General features: G+C 42.8%; 1 protein-coding gene across 1 annotated transcript; it reads left to right on the forward strand.

Moving 5' to 3' along the window:
- Nucleotides 1-2545: 2545 nt before the first annotated feature.
- Nucleotides 2546-20181, forward strand: LOC311106802 (exostosin-1-like; the record flags this gene model as incomplete). The annotated part of the gene is made up of 6 exons (XM_084149183.1): nt 2546-2632; nt 2784-2916; nt 6058-6176; nt 6553-6648; nt 15858-15947; nt 20017-20181. The coding sequence occupies 6 exons, from the start codon at nt 2546-2548 to the stop codon at nt 20179-20181; spliced, it is 690 nt and encodes a 229-aa protein (XP_084005309.1).
- Between the last annotated feature and the right edge of the window lie 2911 nt (nt 20182-23092).

Below are 23092 nucleotides of genomic sequence, written 5' to 3' on the forward strand. Positions count from 1 at the left end.
ACAAAATATTGGGGATCAGGCAGCAGACTCAGTTCCTCTGGGATGCATATTTTTCTTCAGTAGCAAAAATAGTATTAACTACATTAGAGGTAAGCTCACCCATTTATAGAACTGTTCATGTGAATCAAGAGTGGGTGGGAGCAGGCTGGGAGGATTGCATGGTCAGACAGCCAGCAGCCAGGATAACGAATAGCCTTTTCTATAATGTGCATAAGTGGCCAGGATGAATTGATGGTGGCTGTACAACAGCATTCCCCAACCAAGTTCTTCATTTCCCCTGGTTTGTTTTTTCTTACTCCTCCTGACAGTCCGGCTCTTACTTTAGGAGTGTTCTCACTATACTCTCTCTTCTGTCTCAGTCTGGGGGGAAACAGACACAAAGGGCTTTCATCAGCCTCTTCCCCAGAACAGACAGACAGTCAGGACCTGCTATGATCAAAAGAGATTGCAGTGTAACGGTTTCCTCTGGCATCTTAAATGTGTGTGTACTACAGTACGGAGACGGGTAGCTGGGGGTTACTTATAAAAACGTCCCCTTGTGTTATGCTGCTACCATTTATTGAAGTCACACCCCCAAATATAGTGTCCCCTCAAAGCAAAGTTTAAATAATTGTCATGTTTCCCCTAGAACAATCAAAAATCAAATGTTTTGTTTGATGGTATGATGTGTTTGATGGTAAGATGTGTGGAGAGGAAGCCCAGGTGTGAGGTGTTTTGGCCTGCAGGTATGAGAGGTTCAGAGCAGGGTAACATCAGAACATTCTCATAGGCTCTCTGTGCAACCTCTCTGTCTCATTTAACTGTTTAGCTTTTGTATTTTTCTTCTGGGGAAAAGTGTTTTACTTTGGTCTAACTTTTTCAATGGTTTTTTATACACTGAGTGTACAAACCATTAGGAACACCTGTTCTTTCCATGACATACACTGACCAGGGGAATCTAGGTGAAAGCTATGATCCCTTATTGATGTCACTTGTTAAATCCACTTCAATCAGTGTAGATGAAGGGGAGAAGACAGGTTAATGAATGATTTTTAAGCCTTGAGACATGGATTGTGTATGTGTGCCATTCAGACGGTTAATGGGCAAGACAAAATATTTAAGTGCCTTTGAACGGGGTATGGTAGTAGGTGCCAGGCTCACCGGTTTGAGTGTGTCAAGAACTGCACCGCTGTTGGGTTTTTCACGCTCAACAGTTCACTGTATCACTGACACATTCAGAAACCACTCTTATTAGTTATAATAGTGTTGGAAGCCCTAATTTAGAACTCACTCAACAGACACTCCAACCTGTCACCTATATGTCTTTGTCCTGTTGTTTTCTCTTTACTTCTGGAGGGTGTCAGTGTTTAATTTCCCCAGTCTCTGTCTTTACTCCATTCCTTGTACTATGCCTACAATTCACCACTTCATATCAAAGGAAACAATGACAGAAGGAGGGGTGAGTAGGAGGAGAAAATAGAAAGTAAGGAGGGTATATTATAGGCATTCCGTCATGGTTCTTCAAAGGGAGCCACAGCAGCACTTTGTGATGAATTGGGTTTGGGATTAGGGCCGAGTGTTGGTTTTATGTGTTGCCGGGCGAACGTCACCAGCAGGTGCCTAGTCTGAATCCAACAGGGACAAAATTAGGCCCGTCTCCATGGATATTTACCATAGTGCAGAAGTGCTAAATGCTCGGGCTACATGCCGACTGACAAAATGGGGGAAATGAAGCATCCTAAATAGCCCCGCAAGTGGCACACACAGTGCTGTTGTGAGGCTTGCAGTAAGTGCCAGCTAATTCTCTATATAGATCAAAAGGCATCTGTCATAACAGTGTTCCTGGTACTGGACGGGCACATGGACTGTAAACTGTTATGCAAAACACCCCGAGGGTGGTTGTTTGTGGCGCATGACAAACAGCCAGACGTTACTCTTCCCTCATAGCCAGGTTTATCAGACCTGAATCTGTCAATGGAGTTTTCAGATACATTTTCAGAAAGCATACAATTCAGCACAAGTGTAAACCAGACAGAAGAAACTGTAGCAACTGGAAGAGAAGGTATCTTTAGCAACACAGAAATTAAGCTCATCACCTAGAGTAAACAGTGGTAAGGTGTCGACCCCTCGCCTCCTTTAACTCAGGGGGTACTTATTAAGGCCTATCTCACAACCTCATTAGGACCCACAGTACAAATGGTGGAAGCAGCCTGGAAAGCACCAGGCTCTGAGAGCGAGGCAGGAGAGGAGACATACCAATAGGGTCTGTCTCTGGCAGTGGAGCTGTAGCCTTTCTATTCAGGACAGGCAGTGAGTCAGGGGTCCATTGTAAAGAGCAATCAAAAGTATGTGGCTGATATGAAATGACTGTTAATGACTTTGATTAACGTTTTATTTTATATTTTGTCTCCATTGACACAACTAATATCGGGACCCATGGCTGATCTTCATGTAAAGCATGACCACTGCATGCAAATAACTCCTTACAGACTAAGAAACTGTGCAAGTTATTGCTGTTAGATAAACAGTCAGCAGCACAGTCATCATACATATCATATATAGCAACATGCGAGGAGATACAGGTCCAATCTCCACAGTCAACATGCAGGGTAACGGTTGTACCTGGGTGAATGGGAGTCAGTCCCAGCTGAGGGTATGAGGTTTATTCTGCGTCAGAGATGCTGCTCGACAACATGGCCACGTCCATCAGACCCAGCCTCCTGCAGAGCGAGCAGCTTCTTAACACTAATCCTCTCTCTCTCTTCTCCTCTCTCCTTCTTTCTGTGTTATTTCTTTTTCTGTAGATAATCCAAGACAGAATAAATTCACACATATCCAGGAACAAGTTGATGTGGAATTCGTTGCCTGGTGGACTATACGTTCTGCCGCAGTTCTCCACCGACGCTGCAGTGTTCCCCTTTTATTACTCCTCACTGGGTGAGTTGGAGCCTGTTTATGACCTGGTATTATGTGTCTGTATAACATACTCCTCTTCTATATGCATGGGAACTGTTGACACACAACCAAAGGATCAGACCACTGCTTGGTCCTTTAGGTCTTTGAACTCAGTGACCAAGTCAAAACGAAATTCTTCATTCACAACCAGTACATTGTGGAGGGTCTAATGTCAATGTGCCCTCTTCACCTCTTCCTCCATGCTGTTTTATATCCTCCAATGCTGCATTCTAAGAAATTGTTGCTCATGCTAACCAACTGCAGACACATTTTACGTTAACTAAAGTTCATGTTTGGGGACCAACCAATGCACTTTACAGCTGAAATTGTAATGGATTTAACCTTTGGGAACTGGTGTAAGTTATCCCATATTCTATCCCTCCTATCTCCAGTGCCATTAATTGCCGAGGGTCAAGTCCTCCCTAGAGTCAGTCAGTAGTCGTAACTGAAATGGAACAATGCTGCAGCAGAGCAGTCGGTGTCTTGTGCATTCTCTCCTGCATGGAGCACCTTGGAGCTGTGCATTATGAACTGTGCTGCTACCGCAGTCCTGTGAGGAGCACTGGGATGAAGCCGTAACTCAGATAGATGCTTGTCTTTCTCTAAGGAGTTGAGGACAGGAAGAATGGGCAGTTTGCTTTATGCTACCGCAGTAAATCAAGTTTTTGCCAGTTCTGGAGGAATAACTTGTCATCAATGCCGGTAATACACAGGCATTATCAGTCTCACTTTCCATCATTCTGATGGCGAAGCGGTTAAAAACTTTTCTAGGTAGTTAAAAAGTTTCTGGAGGTTTTTCTCACACATCTGCAGTTTAGGCCTGTGTAAATTCTACTGACTATTTTGCTGTTTTTGAAGTCTCTGTAAAATGTTTTTAGTTGATGTTACAATATTTTGCTATTAGGACAGCATCTGTGCCGCATCATATTTTCTGTGAGAAGTAGAAAACAAGGTGATGTTGGGCTCCATCTCTGGGGTCTTGATGACTGGGTATACCGCCTCAAAATCACAAATTGGATTTCCAACTTGTTAAGTAGAGTCCAGCTGCTTTGGCACCTCCTATCATGTGCTTCACAGGCTGTTTGCTTCACAATTCTCTTTTAACCGTGTTTAAAGCTACTGGGAATGTATGAAGACATGCCAAATCAGTGGATGAGAAAGGGTAGGCCCATTCACAGCAAAAAACTGTTTGAATGTTCGCTGTAGAAACTCTGCTTGTTATCCGCAGTCATCAAAACCAATTCTCATCGCCATTTGAGTTCACATTTTTACTCATGAGATGTAATGTCTCAACTGAATTTGGTTTGAACTCAAATATTTTGAGTGAAAATTATCAGGAGGACCACCTTGAAGCTTTTTTTGCAGTACTCTTTATTATTAGCAGGAATTGTTCTCAAGTTATCCTTTCTTTTCTCTGCAAGCTATTCAGCAAACAGTGACACTAATGAGCTGTCAATCAATCTCAATCTGAAGCTTCATTATAGCCTTTTACATGAGGGGGAAAGTATATCTTGTCTAAATCTTTGGATTAGATCGACAGGGCATCAAAAACAATGTGAATTAATCTGAACGCTGCATATGCAGTTCCACAAAGTCTTCTCTCATTGCGTTGTGCCAAGTCGACATCGAGGAGAAGGACTATTTCCAGGAGGCTGCTAGAAGAGGAGTGATTTGTTTACCAACACCTCGTGTGAAAAGGCGGTAACACTTGCCCTCGTCACCACACCTCCTCACTTCCCCGGCACCTCTTTTATTTTCAAGGTTACAGCTACAACTACAGCAGCTAGATCTCAGCGAGGTTCAGGAACCCCTATCAGCTTTCTCCTCGGCAGTCACACCGCTGCTCTTTGTGAAGTAGTGATAATTATGCCACAGCGTCTGCGAGGTCTGTGTCTGATTTGATCCAACCTGGCTTTCTGTTATGATCCGGAAAACCCTCCAAATTGCCTCGTTTGCGGATCATGATTGTTCCGGTCCATTGCAATGGGTGTGATACCCCCCCCCCCCCCCCCCCCCCCCTGTACCATAGTACAGTTTGACTATGTTCTGTCAACATTAGGGTCTACTTTCTGAGCGCGTTCCATACCACACTGAACCTTTCTAATGACCATTTCTAGAGCTCCTTCGCTAAGGCCAGTAACCAGCATAAAGGCTAATAACCAGCATAACCAATCCAGTGACACAGTGACACGCACCTCCACTAGGCGTACAGTAGTAGGATAAGCTGCAAAGGGCAGTCTCTCAAGATTAGATGGGGCCACGAAATGAGGCTCCTTTTTCACAAATGTGGGTGTAAGAGCATACTCTGCTACAGTTGTTTAAGGTGTGTTATATAATTATCAAGCCTTTAAGCCAGTGGAGTGGCAATAAATATTGGATCAATGCAACAGCATACCTTGTTGGAATGTAAAATATGTTTCCCTCATCTTAACAACAGTTGGAGAAACTTTTCAAACAACTTTGATCACAGTTCTTTCAATGAAAGTCATTTGAAATATTTTTGGGCCAGTTCTGCTTGGTATATTTGCAGTTTAATGTTTGATTCGAACGTTTGTTTGAACTGAACTTAAAATGGCTACCAGAAATGACTGTGGGGTTTCCCGGAGGAAACATTTCTTCTACACAAGTGTTGCCAGAATAAAATACTTTATCAAGGCTTTCGATGACAGGATGAGAACAAGGTCCTAATGCAGTACTGAATCCCTCTGAAGATGATCGGCAGAAATGTTCTACAGCTTTCTTTGCTCATGCAACATCTGCAAAGAGCAATCCTCCTATTCAGGCAAATGTTCTGCTCAACAAATAGACATACTAACAGTCAGCTATCACGTCCCACGTCAAGGAGGCATCCTTGTGTGACCGCACAGCCTCCACCCCCATTAAGACGGTAGATCCATAAATGGAGCCCAGTACATCAGAGGCCAGAGAGACCACAGCCCCATGTCAGAGAGATTGATTGGGATGCTGTAAGTGCACTAGGTGCCCATTTAGGCGTGAGGAGGTGGATGGACTGGAGAGTCCAGTCTCAGTCTACTCTGAAGATGTGGGTCAAAAGATGAATGTCTTGAGGTATATGTCTGAAGGTGTGTGTCTGAACGTGTGTGTTTTTCTGTGTGATTGCAGGTAAGAGCCCGTCCCAGGAGTTCACTGCTGTTATCCAGGCTGTGACTCCTCTCCAGTCTCAGCTGCAGCCCGTAGTCAAGCTCATCATCGCTGTTGCCAAATCCAAGTTCTGTGCACAGGTGAGAGCTCAGCATAGAGATCCTATTAAATTAAATTAGTATCTAATTGCTAATTCTATGAAATGCAAACCCATGAACCGTGAGCTGAGGCGAAACTGCAGGGATGCAGACCATTGATTTCTATACTGTAATTCATATGTGAAAGGATAGAAGTCAGCGAGAATTAATCTAGTTATATGATGTAGGATAAAGCTTTACAGCTATACTGTAGTCATGGCATGCCGCCGCATGTTATATTGAACTAGATATGATCAAAGTTTGCAAGGAAAGACAGACTCAACTCCGCTGTGTATCCGCTGCTACAAACCAATGGCTATATGTACAGTGGGGTCTATGCACTTTGAATTGATATTTTGTTGACTTGTTTTATTTGAAGATCATTGTGCTGTGGAATTGTGACAAGCCTTTACCTCCGAAGAGCAAGTGGCCCTCCACCACCGTGCCTATCACTGTCATTGAGGGAGAGAGAAAGGTAAGAGTTTTCCTAGTTATGCGGGCGTTAAGATTACATGTTTCGCTATCGATTTTAATGTGTTTTATTGAGTCTTGATCATTCAGAGGGAATGAGCATGGTTGTTAAAGTCAGGGGAGATAAAATGCAGTCGTAAATTCCTCATAAAATCCATTCAAGCTTTTCTTTAATTTGTACTTTTTGGAATTGTCCGTGACTGAGCTTAGCTTACCTTGACTGTTGAGCCATCACACAGCATGAGGCTGCTTCCAGGAGCGTTCCAGGCGGTCTCTAGTTGAAATACACACAGGGTCATTACTGTGCCAAGCCTCAGCTGAATCATTTTAGTAATGCTACAGTAAGGCACCACTTTGCAGTGTTCTTATGAGCTTTGAAAACAATAGGCGCTAGTACACGAGACTTCATACTTCCAAAGAGGACAAATGCACTTACTGAATCTTATAACACACTAATGTGGTTTCAATCTAACTACTCTGATTAAACTCTATTGCACGGATTTGATACAGTACGATTCTTCCAACCGTTCATTGAGTCCAAATAATCACTCAGATTGTGTTATTTGGAGCATTCCATTTACAAAATATATATTACACAAAGCAAAAGTGGAATTCCAATCAGCAGTGTCATGCATGCTGCCTACCACAGAATTCAGTCAAATCTCTCTCTCGCGCGCGCTCTCTCTCTCTCTAGTCAAATCTCTCTCTCTCTTTAGTCAAATCTCTCCCTCTTTAGTCAAATGTATCTCTCTTTTCAGTTAAATCTCTCTCTCTTCAGTCAAATCTCTCTCTCTCTCTCTCTCTCTGTGTGAGTCTCTGTCTCACACACAAATACACACATTCACACACCCCTCAGTTGTTTCATACAGAAGTAGCAGCCCAGCTCTTGTCCTAACACAAGGGTAGTGCTGACTGCAGCCCTCTCCATTCTGCCCCATTGAGGCAGGAGCAGGACCCTAAAACCCAATGGCAGCTCACTTAATTGATTCTGTTTGTTCCCATGTAATAAACACAGCAGTGGAGAAAAATGTGTTTCCACTATAACAATAAACAGCTTTTCAAAAAGGCATCTATGGGCCCCTAATTACTCACTCAGAGTATTCTAGTCTAACAAGACAGCTGCTCCAGAGTAGTAATTCTCTGCAGCTCTCTCCCCAAACAATAAGAGCTTTGCTGTGTTGAAACGTTCACATCACACTGAATCAGAGTGCTGCCTGGAGACAGAGTAATAGCTAACGGCAGATGTGTTCCATTTTCTTCTATTGTGCATCTTTTGTTGTCCCTCATGTAATCTGCCAAATAAAGGAAAGTCATTGAATCAAAAAGAAAGGAGGACCAAGGCACTCTTCATATAATTAAAATGCTTTTATTTGTATGGCATGTTCAATGGAACAAAGTAATTGTATGTTAGCCAGGGCGGCTGTGTATCTAGAGGCTTTTATTATCTGGTGTGTCCTAAATGGTTTCATCCCATCAAGGCCGGCATACTCTTTAACCTCTACGGGATCGGTGTCCCGTATACGAGACAGTTGAGCTAACGTGCGCTAATGTGATTAACATGACTGTTGTAAGTAACAGCAAACTTTCCAGGACATAGGCATGTCTTATATGGGCAGAATGCTTAAATTCTTGTTAATCTAACTGCACTGTCCAATTTACAGTAGCTATTACAGTGGAAGAATACCAGGCTATTGTTTGAGGAGAGTGCACAACAACAAAAAACGTATCACGGTAACTGGTTTGATACATTCACCTCTGAAGGTAAATAATGTACTTACATTCAGTAATCTTGCTCTGATATGTCACCCTGAGGGTCCCAGAGATAAAATGTAGCGTAGTTTTGTTTGATAAAATCAATTTTTATATTAAAATGTAGGAACTGGGTTCTAAAGTTTGAACCCCTGCTGTCTCTGGCTCCACACCCACCCCGCCCGGCCATCTAGATGTGTGAAAGTTAGTGTATAAGCTAATGATCCATCATGTATGACATTCCTGGGAGTGTGTAAACGTACGTTTTGTATTACCATATCATTATTGTATGTTCTCTATAGTTATGTACTTGAAAATGTATAAATTGACCAATTCGTCAGATTTGGGTAGACTTGATACAAAATTGTCCAGGACTGCAATGCTTCACTGGATTAATCTGAAACTTTGCACACACACACACACTGCTGCCATCTAGTGGCCAATATCTACATTGTGCCTGAACTATATTGTGGCCTTTCTCTTGCAAGATGCAAAAAATTATAATAATATAGAAAACACATGTTTTTTTGGGGTATTATCTTTTACCAGATCTAATGTGTTATATTCTGCTACATTAATTTTACATTTCCACAAACTTCAAAGTGTTTCCTTTCAAATGGTATCAAGAATATGCATATCCTTGCTTCAGGTCCTGAGCTGCAGACAGTTAGATGAGTATGTCATTTAAATTGAAAAAAAGGGTCCGATCCTTAAGAGGTTAAACAAATAGGCTGTGTTTTCCTAAATACATGTCACCTATTTATTTAGCATGAAGACTACAGGCTCGTGTGTTATTACGCAGTAACCTAGACCCCATTTATTGTGTTTTTCGGTCCTATACTCGCCATTGTTTTTGCACTGTTTTCATTTTTAGCAAGCTACAGATGTAGGATCTTAATTTGATCCACCTGTTGTAAGAGAGCTTTCCTGCAATGCAGGACATTTTAAACTTGTAGTGTATTTGAGGTTTATAACGGCTTCTGAAGTTTGTAATTTCCACTTAGAAATGTCAAGCTTGATTTTCCCTTACAAACAAATTTCTATTAATTATAATCCACATAATAATTCACATTTTCTGTTGCTGCAGGATTATTTTTCCTGCTGTAGCAAACTGGCTCAAATTAAGACCCTACATCTGTAGTGTGAAAAGCAGAGGCATAATTTTCATGCTACTGCATGAATACACTGTGTGAAAGACAAGGGAAAACACAGGCTGCTGTGAAAGGGCCTTGATGAACCACAGGCCCTCTCCGTCGTAATCTATCATTCACATTTATATTTTTTTCTCCCCTCCATCATTCTTTTATTTCTATGTGGCTCCATAGTACACGCTAATCAGCCATGAGTAGAGGTCACTGGCAGCATTCAATTAAAATCCAGCCAATTATATTATCGATTTTTCCTCCATGTTTCTATCCTCAGGAAAGTAACACATCTAACAATAGGTCCCCTCATATTTTTCCTTCAAGTGGGTTTCAATTTGAAGGCTATTTAAGTTGACCCACATCCGTGCCATGGATCACATTATATCCAGCTAACATTAAATCACAATCCTTGCTCTCGGCAGACCTGCCACTCACTCCCAGGGCCTGACGGCTTGGAGCTAAGCCCTTCACTGACTTGTGGGAGGGGGTGTATGTCTGACTGTGTGTGCGTGATTGTGCACGTGTGTGTGTTTGTGTCAGATCTCCACAGTAGCATCTCCACAGCTGTGTGTGGGTGGCTGGCTGAGTGTGCTCCTCTCCTGCGATGCGATGCCTCAAGAAGGGCTCACTGTCTCATTAGCACCTCTCCCTCTCCCCATCCTCGTCAGATAGCTATTTTCATCACCTGCTAAATTCATATACAGCCTGGATCACAAGATGTCTCATCAGAAGGGAACATGGCCAATAAGAACAGATAATGAAATGTGGTGAAACTTCCAAATGTTAGATGTAATGCAAAGCATTGAGTCGTTGCGTTCGAGTCCAATGCTTTTGAACACTACCAGTTTCTCCTCAACTCAATTCATGAGTTGATCCTCAGAATCAATTCAGTCCATTCATTCATATTTGTGTTAAATGTCAGAGGGCAGAGTTCCGAATTTACTGAATGGCATCATTACTCATCAGTATTTCTTATATTGTTCACATTTTACAAATTTTGATTCACAACTTAAATTCACAATATCCTTATCACCTAACATGCAATCAAATCAAGCTGTAGGTTACAGTTGAGGAATAATGACACATGATTGCACTTTGAAGCAAATTTGTTTTTTTTTAAGTATCCTGAAAGTGGAGGAAATCTATTACTATTGCAGAAAAGCATGCCAACATGGTACAAATTATCCAAGTTAAAGAGGCTGAACTATCTCACTACACTTTCCCTTAAACTCCAATCAGAGTCTGTGTAAACAGCAGTGGTGAAGCAGATGGGTTTCTGTGGGTCTGTTAGGGTTCCTGGGTCATGGGGCATGTTGAGGTTATCCCTGGCCTGTACTCTATGGTGGTGTCTCGGGCTCCCTGGACTCATGAGGTGGGTGTCTAATGATCCATAATGCATTGAGGTCAGAGGAGGCCAGAACACACAGTCCCACAGGACTTGTCCTGTCTCCCAGGCAGGCAAGACACCAGGTGAGAGAGAGAGACTGGTCAGACTAAGGACCAAGGGCCACTAGCAAACAGCAGATGACAAAGACACTTGATTTGTGGCTTTATGTTTAGTCATAACTTCAAAATTGTCTTCTGCTTATTTGGCATTTTTATCAAACATAATGCAATTTTAGTTTACAATAATGCAATGTATATTTAATCTCTGAACATTTTCTTAAAGTGTATCTTTACCCCACTATGACAGCACTTGAAGTACATTTTATGACAAAAATGACTTACTTGAGCCATTTAAATACTTTTCTCTGCTGAGCTTTGACTATGAGTGTGTCAGGCATCAAATCTGATTAACCCTTAAAGAAAATTATTGAAAAGCCTCTAAAGATTGGCCTTGAAGTAGCAGGAGTTAATGGAGATGAGAATGATGCCAAATCTTCACCAGGTGACTCAGTGATACATCACTGTATATCTGCCTAGGGGGAAAATCCATTGACACGGACCAGAGAGAGAGGAGATGGAAAGAGAGAGGAGATGAAGAGAGAGAGGAAAGTAAAGGAGGGAGAGGAAAATAAAGGAGAGAGAGGAAAGTAAAGGAGTGAGAGGAAAGTAAAGGAGTGAGAGGAGAGGAAAGGCGAGAGAGGAAAGTAAAGGAGAGAGAGGAAAGTAAAGGAGAGAGAGGAAAGTAAAGGAGAGAGAGGAAAGTAAAGGAGTGAGAGGAGAGGAAAGGAGAGAGGAAAGTAAAGGAGTGAGGGGAAATGAGGAGAGGAAAGGAGGGAGAGAGAGGAAAGGAGAGAGGAAAGTAAAGGAGTGAGAGGAGAGGAGAGAGAGGAAAGTAAAGGAGGGAGAGGAGAGGAAAGGAGAGAGAGGAAAGTAAAGGAGGGAGAGGAAAGTAAAGGAGTGAGAGGAGAGGAAAGTAAAGGAGAGAGAGGAAAGTAAAGGAGAGAGAGGAAAGTAAAGGAGTGAGAGGAGAGGAAAGGAGAGAGGAAAGTAAAGGAGTGAGAGGAAATGAGGAGAGGAAAGGAGGGAGAGAGAGGAAAGGAGAGAGGAAAGTAAAGGAGTGAGAGGAGAGGAGAGAGAGGAAAGGAAAGGAGAGAGAGGAGAGGAAAGGATAGAAAGTAAAGTAAAGGAGGGAGAGGAAAGTAAAGGAGTGAGAGGAAAGTAAAGGAGAGAGAGGAAAGTAAAGGAGTGAGAGGAAAGGAAAGAGAGGAAAGGAAAGGAGGAGAGGAAAGGAGAGAGAGAGGAAAGGAGAGAAAGGAAAAGAGAGAGAGGAAAGTAAAGGAGGGAGAGGAGAGGAAAGTAAAGGAGGGAGAGGAAAGTAAATGAGGGAGAGGAGAGAGAGGAAAGTAAAGGAGAGAGAGGAGAGGAGAGAGAGGAAAGTAAAGGAGAGAGAGGAAAGTAAAGGAGAGAGAGGAGAGTAAAGGAGGGAAAGGAGGGAGAGAGATGAAAGTAAAGGAGAGAGAGGAAAGGAGAGAGGAAAGTAAAGGAGGGAGAGGAGAGAGAGGATAGTAAAGGAGAGGGGGGAGTAAAGGAGTGAGAGGAAAGGAGAGAGAGGAAAGTAAAGGAGAGAGAGGAAAGTAAAATGAGTGAGAGGAAAGGAAAGTAAAGGAGGGAGAGGGAAGTAAAGGAGGGAGAGGAAAGTAAAGGAGAGAGAGGAAAGTAAAAGGAGTGAGAGGAAAGGAGAGAGAGGAAAGTAAAGGAGGGAGAGGAAAGTAAAGGAGGGAGAGGAAAGGAGTAGAGAGGAAAGGAGAGAGAGCAATCTGAGAACACTGTGCCTCTGTCTCAGTGGGACCAGTTAAAGCAGCCCTGGGGGTGAGGACGAAGGACGGTGGGCCCTGGGACAGAGGAGGCGGAGAGGGACAGACCCAGGGGGGATGAGAGGGAGAGATGGGCAGAGTGAAGGACAAACAGTCCCTGAAGATGTGTATTGGACTCTGAGTTCCAGAGTATATAGAGACCTGAAGGCAGAGCTGTGGTTGAATCAGAGGGGTGAGCGATACAACATCAACAACAACAACAGCTGGCTGGCCTGATATCCAGAGCAGTGTGTAACCATCAGAACATGGGGATGGGGAAATTAGAGCAATAAGTACATTATACAGAGTATGGTCGTTGTCAATGCAGAGCTAAATGAATGCCACTGTTGTGAAGAGTGTGTTGATAATTTTTACCTCTAATTACTGAGGGAGTTTTGTTTGAGAGTGCGTCAGTGAGTATCCTCATGGCTTTACTCTGAAAAACACAGTGAAATTAAGACAGTATTACTGGCATGCTGATAGACATACTGTAAGAGCTTATTGAGATCAAAGGAATCCATGTCATGTAGAATCTTTTCAAATGTGGCACTGTTCAATTGATGAAATTATTCTCAACTAAAGAGGCATACTCATTTCACATTGTGATATTTGCTATTCATTTCTATTTTGCCCAAATATATTCGCCCTTGGATATCCAAGTTCCTGTTTCCACAGAGGGAATATAATTAGCATGTAATAGCGACGGATTCATTAGGATTTCAGTCTATGAACTTGGAGCTACTAAAGCCCCCTTTTTCCTCGTTTATATAAATACACTTAAATAATACAAATCCTCTAATTATGAGTCAATAGCAGTATTACAGCCATCTCTGTAAAGCCTTCATTTAGTGTAATGGATTAGGGCATCCACATCGTATTAGCCCGGCCGGCAGATCGATAGTTCATACATACAGGGTTGTGGGTTCGATTCCCACGGGGGGCCAGTATGAAAAATTTATGCACTCACTAACTGTAAGTCGCTCTGGATAAGAGCGTCTGCTAAATTACTAAAATGTAGATACATACAGAATACGGTGATCCCGTAAGCTGTGGTAGGAGAATTATCATAGAAATATGCATTCCTCATGTAAAATGGATTTGCAGTCCCATGAGGGTTAATGCTGCAGCCCAAGTATTTTAATAAACTGGTTTTATTCAATCAAGCCCCCAAGCACCGAAGACAGAGAGGATAAATACACATCATTCATATTTAACATGACAGACTAAAAACATAAAATAAAACAATAATATTGGCAAATCCCGGAGAATAAGATCAACGGCTTCCACTACCTCTTCAGAAAAAACAATCCTCACACTCACGATTCATTTGAGCACCCTTATGAATAGCAACAGATTCTATGCACAGATATAGCCTTTTATGAGCTAACCTATATACTGTAGCTACCTATCAGAAGAAGCAACCCCCCACACCCTTCTTTCTCAGGAACGTCGTCTTCTACCTGAGTGTTTATCATTGTCATAGAGAGTCAGGTCTGATTGCTGTCATTCATCCCAAGGGCCCTCCACAGCTGATAAATGGCTGATTACTGAGTGTATAATAGTTGGACTGAAAGCCTGTACTTTGACACTCTATCTCTCTCAATATGTTCCTAGGAGAGCTTTTTGCCACACGACTCCTAAACGACTCTTAAAGTAACCCAATGCTCCTCGTTTAATCAATCCCTCAGCTGGTAAATTAATTTTCAAAAGGCCCCATGAAGGGCTCTCCTGAGCCAAGAGGCTTGGCTCCGTGCAGTGCGGCCATGCCAGCGATACACTGTCACTATTATCCTGCTATGACACACCAGGCAGGGATAGTTAAAGCAAATAGGAAATAATGTTGCATTGAAAAGGGCCCATTAAGCCGCGCTGATGTGAGTCCACAGCACCTGGAGTCATCCGCCACTGCTGCCACTGCAAAATAATGACATGAGGCCCTGTCGATAGCGCGGCCAGGCCCACTTGCTCTTGAGCAGCCAACCCGAGGCGAGGCTAATCTTCAAGTCAACAGGTTCCTGTCGATAACTTCCTGATTTGATGAATGAGGGAGCAGCCAGTGAAGATCAGGAGGGAGAGAGAGGGAGGTATTAACCCCTTAAGCTTGGTGTCAAGAGCATTACAGGGCGGCAGGCAGGGGGAGTTTTAGTGAAGATGCATCACACCACACACTCTGGCTGGCAGCCTCCCAGAGAGAGAGACAGTGTGGGGGAATTACCCTGACATCCTTCTCAGGAGGCCACTGCTGACAGTTCACTTCTGCGATGTGTGTGTTTCCAAATATTATAGGACATAACTTTGCAGCAGGCAATCTACCAATAACGCTGGCCGCAGAGAGAGAAACAGCCATCAGTCATTTCAAATAGAAATACCCAGAGAATTTCGTAGAAATTAAATACGCACAGTCAATAACATGGAGATAAAGAGTTGAGGCATTTTATTAATAATATGTCATATTATTGCATAGACATTTTTCCATTGTGTACCTACACTGTAATTGCGCTGTATTAGTAGGACAAGTGTTATTGTGAAGTGGGGCTTTGGACAGAAGATACTGCCGGGCCATTGTGGTGTTTTTAATGTCTCATTGGCCTTCACCCACATACTCCACAGAACAAGGTTTTTCATCCAATAATCAGAGCAATATTTCCTCCTTAAAATGAAAAGTCCTTCAATAATGGGAGCTTTCCAGAAGTAGCCTACAGAGGAGTGGAATTTGAGGCCCAAAATAACAAAGATTGGCCTTCTATGGATGAGCTGTTACGGAGGGCTAAAGAAATGCAATTATGTTTCAAACCGAGAAGAAGGTTAACGTTACTCTCTCGGTGCGTCAGGATGAAGTGATTAAATATTTTGCTCTTCTTTTCAGCCAGCATGAAAAAGTGACTCCTCTCCTGCTATTTCTAACAGAGCCCATTCAAACATACTGTACCTGAAATACTTAAACTTGTGATTGAATAGGTCCCCACACACAGTCAGAGGTGCTAACATCAGAGCCAGTGGATGGATTGTTGGAGTTTGCGACTGCAGCAATTGACCACATCTCTCCCTCTCTCTCTCTCCCCCTCCCCCTCTCCCCCCAGACAATGAGCAGTCGCTTTTCCCCCCATGACGTCATCCTCACAGATGCTGTCCTCAGTCTGGACGAGGACTCCGTCTTGTCGACCAATGAGGTAGGAGGATTACTTATTATTCCCTCTCTGTCTCCCTATTCTACCTGGGGCTTTAAAGTTCAAAGACCAGATTCAATTAATCCTCATCTATTAATGTTATGCAGCATCTTGCCCATGCACTCTTCTTATTGTGAAAACTGGAAGGTACCTTTGAGGGGAGTCTACCTGGTAGTACAAGTAGAATTTTATAGTACCCAAAACCATTCTCTGATTTCATTTTCTATTGGGAAAAAGAGCTAGGCGGGCTCGATTGAACGGAGTCCCAAGCCTGTGTGTGAAAATTAGCCAACAATTAACATTGTATGATCAGCTACAGCATTTCCTGTCTCTTATCTGACATTGACATTCACAACAACACCAACTGGTGAGATTTAGCAGCATCTGAAGAATCAACAGAGCTTACAGACAGTTTCTTGAAAGTAGTCCCTCTCCCAGGGGTGTGGAGATGTACACCAACTGACTTCCTTCATCTTCAAAGCAACTCCTTGTTTTGTTTATAGTCTGTTGTTATGCAGAGCGCCGTGTCGCTGCGCTTGTTGCTACGCTATGCTCCGTCTCTGTGCCTGCATTTTGTTCGTGTTAATTCTTGTTTCTGCTATTCAATTAGTCCCTGTATAATATTTGCACATTGCAGAATCAGCAAAGCGCTTAAGCTCTTTTTAATTGCTTGTTCCCATATAATTCGATCAGGCATTAATGTTACTCCATTAGAACATGGCCTAATGGAGTGAATCAAACTCAGATTTGGGTCTTTCAGAGTAACTGCTCTGGCCTAGTTCAAACTGGCACTGGGGCCCGGGCTGCACTCTACAGAGTAAGTCAACGCTGGTATCATGACCTATTGTAGAGGAAACCAGTCAAGACAAATGGAGGTGAAGCATGGTGACAGGTTATATTAGTAGATCAAGTCTGTGGTCCAGGTGGACACTAACCATTCACAGTAGAGAGTATTCCATCCTCTAACTAATACATCTCAGCCTGTTGAACCACAGGGACTTCTTGCCTCATAGGAGGCTGTTGAGGGGAGGACGGCTCATAATAATGTCCGGAACTGAGCAAATGGAATGGCATCAAACACATGGAAACCATGTGTTTGATGTATTTGATACCATTCCAGCCCGTCCTCCCCAATTAAGGTGCCAACAACCTGTGTCTTGCCTCATCTGATCAATTCCACCCTTGTGTTTCTCCATTAAACAGTATCAGTGAAATGGTCTGGTATCTTGTCTCCAAGTTTCTCTCGCCCTATTGATTTTACGTTGCATGTTAATATTGATGAGGTAATTTCAACACCCCTTGTCCATAAGAGAAATCCCTGCATTGGAAAACACAATGGAGTTAATTTCTCAAGCATAGCGTAATAATTAATTCACCTCTCGTGGTCAGGATGGATTGATTACCCCCTTAAAGGAAATAATTTGCTGTATTTAAGATTCCTTTTAAGTCCTGTTATTGAGTCACTGACTGGTAACATCTTGAACGAGGGTCATTTCCTCCTGATACTTTCATTATCTGGATGTAGTTTGCTAAAGGAGCTTCCCATGCTGTGAAATGCAAATTCGGTGACCATGGTGCCAATTCAAAAAACATGTATTCACCATCTGGCCTGGAATGAGAAACTAATGAAAGCCCAAGTTGTTTCAAGCAATCAAGAGGTTTGTGAAACCTATTACCTCTCCGGCATGCTAGTCTCTGCGATGATCATTAGACTGTCAAACCATGAAGTCACAGTTTGATTAAGTTTCACGTCTTTGAAAGGGAAAAGCGCTAGAGTGGCTCATTTTGCTGGCAGTTGTAAAAATCACTAAATTAACCAAAGCAGCAGTTGCCTCTGTGAAGATTATGTTCTCTCTTTTTTTAAATCAAAAGTTTCAAACATTTGCAGAGATCTTTTGGCTGAGCCCTTGGAAATGTTGACGTTGTTTGTGTGTGACACAATGTACAAGTTGGATTTGCAGTGGTTTATTGTGTTCCAAAAATCAAGCTCATTACGAAATCCATTGTTTTCTGCATCAAATTGGAGTCTTGGTGGTTGAGTGATAATAGTTTCCTGCACCTGCTGCTTTCCATTCTAAGCACATGTTGTATTGCTTCAGTGTGTATCAATACAAGTAAGAAAAGGTTCTGCTTTGGGAAATGGAAAACTTCAAAACTGACCAAGATGTCGGTGTAATGATTACGTTCCACATGTATTTCCGTCATACCTTTTTGACACATGATGGACAGACAGACACAGTAGGCTATGTTTCTCTTTCTGGTCTATTTCACCCCATCCAATACCTGCATTAAGAATGAGACCATCTGCAACCATTAAGTTAGAGCCCCAACAAGGCTTTAATGAAGAAGTTTCATGCAGGTGAAAGGGAAGGGTTTTGCCAACATACACCTTTCAGACCACAGCTATCCAAATTTGAAGCTCCCATAAGATTTCAGTGAGTAAAGACCCAATCCTTAGTGAATTCTTAGTCTATCAGTGTGTAAGAGACCTGCAAAATATGATTTATCTATTTCAGATTTTATTAATTGCAGCAAGTCTATCTTCACCTTCCAAGAGGATCCACTTAAATTGTATAGTGGTACAAGATTACAGAACGGATGTTACAAAAGTTTTATGAGGTAATTTCAGAAAAAAGACAGAGCCTACATATGTCTGTCGAAAAGCCAAGAACCAGTCAGATGCAAATCCCTCATCTGCTTAATAATCTGTCTCAGTAATTGCCCTTTAAACATTGAAAGCATCTTAATTTAAAATAACTGAAATGTGAGGGAGTAGAGCACTTTTAATGGGACTTTTACATTTACATTTTAGTCATTTAGCAGACGCTCTTATCCAGAGCGACTTACAGTTAGTGAGTAATAATAATACATAGAACAGTGACTGGACAGAATTTATAATTGCATTGCTTCAACTCATTAATCACATGATTATGCTTTAAGTGAGAGTACGGTGTGGAATATGAATGTTCCTATTATGACACTGTCTGGCTGCCCATGGGAGAGCAGGGCACAGATAACAGTAAAACAGTCAGCCTGTCAAATGTTCTCCAGTGGTATATATCAACAAATGCTGCATGTCTGTCTTTCCTATATGACTATATGCTCTTAGAAAAAAAGGTGCTGTCATGAACCTAAAAGGGTTATTCAGCTATCTCCATAGGGGAACCCTTTGAAGAACCCTTTTTTGTTCCAGGTAGAACCCTTTTGGGTTCCATGTAGGACTCTTTCTACAGAGGGTTCTACATGGAAGCCAAAGGGGTTCTATGTGGAACCAAAAAGGGTTCTCCAAAGGGGACAGCCGAAGAACCCTTTTGGAACCCTTTTTTCAAAGAGTGTACTTTTCTATTATTTAATAACATATCACATCAAATGCCACATGTAATCGATATGCCGGTAGAGATTTGTGATGGATCTGTTTGTAGACTCTTAGGAACCCATATTCAGAAACCTTTTATTTATTACATGGGATTAATGTATGTTGCCCTTGGAAAGCCTTTCTGCTTGGATATCATTCCCCCTCTGCACATGTCATTAATCTCTGTCCCTATTACCAATCCATAATTAACTAAGACACATTGTGAATGGGCCTGTCACAAAGGATGCGAGGCACAATCAGGGCATTATAAGAGTGTAATTCCAAAAGGCAAAATTATTTGCATGGTATCATAAATCCTGCACTGAGGTAATGGCTAATGCGACGATTAATCAAAGGCTACACGTTTTCCTCAGGTTTGTGGTCTAATTTCTTCATAATTGCGCACACACACCATGACACAGCTAAGAGGTGTTTGATTATTTTAAGGGACCTTCTGTTTTTTGGGCTCTGTTCTCTCTTGCATTTTGGAAATTAATTTTGTGCCACTCTGCCAACAGAAGTCAGTGTGTGTATTATAAAGTATTCTACTATGTAGTGTTCTTCATATTCTCTCGACTTGAGCGACTGTCTTTTGACATTTGGTGTTCCAAATCTACTCTTTTGCTACATTGTACTGTTGACATTGCTCATCTATTGCATAAGTAAATCTGTCTATAAGGGATTTTGAAAGATGTTGTCTTTTACTCTGAACCCCAGGTTGACTTTGCCTTCATCGTCTGGCACAGTTTCCCAGACAGGATCGTGGGCTACCCAGCACGCAGCCATTACTGGGATGGCAGCAAATCAAGATGGGGCTACACCTCCAAGTGGACTAACGAGTACTCCATGGTGCTCACAGGGGCTGCGTTCTATCACAGGTAAAGTAACATGGTGCTCACAGGGACTGTGTTCTACAGGTAAACTAACATGGTGCTCACAGGGGCTGCGTTCTATCACAGGTAAACTAACATGGTGCTCACAGGGGCTGCGTTCTATCACAGGTAAACTAACATGGTGCTCACAGGGGCTGCGTTCTATCACAGGTAAACTAACATGGTGCTCACAGGGGCTGCGTTCTATCACAGGTAAACTAACATGGTGCTCGCAGGGGCTGCGTTCTATCACAGGTACAGTAACATGGTGCTCGCAGGGGCTGCGTTCTATCACAGGTAAACTAACATGGTGCTCACAGGGGCTGCGTTCTATCACAGGTAAACTAACATGGTGCTCACAGGGGCTGCGTTCTATCACAGGTAAACTAACATGGTGCTCACAGGGGCTGCGTTCTATCACAGGTAAACTAACATGGTGCTCACAGGGGCTGCGTTCTATCACAGGTAAAGTAACATGGTGCTCACAGGGGCTGCGTTCTATCACAGGTAAAGTAACATGGTGCTCACAGGGGCTGCGTTCTATCACAGGTAAACTAACATGGTGCTCACAGGGGCTGCGTTCTATCACAGGTAAACTAACATGGTGCTCGCAGGGGCTGCGTTCTATCACAGGTAAACTAACATGGTGCTCACAGGGGCTGCGTTCTATCACAGGTAAGCTAACATGGTGCTCACAGGGGCTGCTTTCTATCACAGGTAAACTAACATGGTGCTCACAGGGGCTGCGTTCTATCACAGGTACAGTAACATGGTGCTCGCAGGGGCTGCGTTCTATCACAGGTAAACTAACATGGTGCTCACAGGGGCTGCGTTCTATCACAGGTAAACTAACATGGTGCTCACAGGGGCTGCGTTCTATCACAGGTAAACTAACATGGTGCTCACAGGGGCTGCGTTCTATCACAGGTAAACTAACATGGTGCTCACAGGGGCTGCGTTCTATCACAGGTAAACTAACATGGTGCTCACAGGGGCTGCGTTCTATCACAGGTACAGTAACATGGTGCTCACAGGGGCTGCGTTCTATCACAGGTAAACTAACATGGTGCTCACAGGGGCTGCGTTCTATCACAGGTACAGTAACATGGTGCTCACAGGGGCTGTGTTCTATCACAGGTAAACTAACATGGTGCTCACAGGGGCTGCGTTCTATCACAGGTAAACTAACATGGTGCTCACAGGGGCTGCGTTCTATCACAGGTAAACTAACATGGTGCTCACAGGGGCTGCGTTCTATCACAGGTATAGTCAGAACCCCTGCCTGCTCTCTGTGGGGGGTGTAGGGGCCATGATAATAGTTCAGGGAGGGGATGCGGATGGTAGGGAGAAAAACTGTCCAAGCGGTAACACATGCCAATTACTTTGAGCACATATAGGCAGGCAGGCAGGCAAGGTGGCTATAAAAAGCCCTAAGACATATCGGGACCTGTTAACATCCTCCCACTATATAGCAGAAACTCTGTGAGCTCGTTCTCCTGCACTTGTCACTTACTCTTATCACGGATGGGTGTGATCAGGTTTGTATTGTTCTGTACCAGCATCACATGTTGCGACAGACAGACACTGGTTCATATATGTTTTATTCAGGAGTAGTCTACTTCTTTCAGTACAGTAAGAGCCATTTAGAAAATTCCTCTCACACCACTGACAGTTTTTGTATCTAAGCAGCATAATAGAAAAGGAAATAACGTATTCGATTTTTTCTTTCCTTTTGTCATCAAATATTTGATTGTAAATGCAATGCCTCAACAAAATGAATACAAAGTATTAAGCCATGCAGCAAATTGAATTGAGAAGTACTTTCCTCTCATGAGAGATTTGAAGTCATGTATTTTCGGGCAGTTGCAGATAAACTGCTCTCATAGAACATTTCATTGTTGTAATCTATTGTGTGGTTTCAAAATACCTCTATTATTCAGGACTCAAGGCTCTCAAGGGTCTGTCTACTGAGGCAAGTGAAAGTGTTTCTAACATACAGTGAGGGGAAAAAAGTATTTGATCCCGTGCTGATTTTGTACGTTTGCCCACTGACAAAGAAATTATCTGTCTATAATTTTAATGGTAGGTTTATTTGAACAGTGAGAAACAGAATAACTACAAAAAAATCCAGAAAAACGCATGTCAAAAATTTTATAAATTGATTTGCATTTTAATGAGGGAAAAAAGTATTTGACCCCCTCTCAATCAGAAAGATTTCTGGCTCCCAGGTGTCTTTTATACAGGTAACTAGCTGAGATTAGGAGCACACTCTTAAAGGGAGTGCTCCTAATCTCAGTTTGTTACCTGTATAAAAGACACCTGTCCACAGAAGCAATCAATCAATCAGATTCCAAACTCTCCACCATGGCCAAGACCAAAGAGCTCTCCAAGGATGTCAGGGCAAAGATTGTAGACCTACACAAGGCTGGAATGGGCTACAAGACCATCGCCAAGCAGCTTGGTGGGAAGGTGACAACAGTTGGTGCGATTATTCGCAAATGGAAGAAACATAAAATAACTGTCAATCTCCCTCAGCCTGGGGCTCCATGCAAGATCTCACCTTGTGGAGTTGCAATGATCATGAGAACGGTGAGGAATCAGCCCAGAACTACACGGGAGGATCTTGTCAATGATCTCAAGGCAGCTGGGACCATAGTCACCAATAAAACAATTGGTAACACACTACGCCGTGAAGGACTGAAATCCTGCAGCGCCCGCAAGGTCCCCCTGCTCAAGAAAGCACATATACAGGGCCGTCTGAAGTTTGCCAATGAACATCTGAATGATTCAGAGGAGAACTGGGTGAAAGTGTTGTGGTCAGATGAGACCAAAATTGAGCTCTTTGGCATCAACTCAAGTCGCCGTGTTTGGAGGAGGAGGAATGCTGCCTATGACCCCAAGAACACCATCCCCACCGTCAA

This window comes from Coregonus lavaretus, assembly GCF_964263955.1.
Source record: "Coregonus lavaretus genome assembly, chromosome: 31".
Taxonomy (NCBI): domain Eukaryota; kingdom Metazoa; phylum Chordata; class Actinopteri; order Salmoniformes; family Salmonidae; genus Coregonus; species Coregonus lavaretus.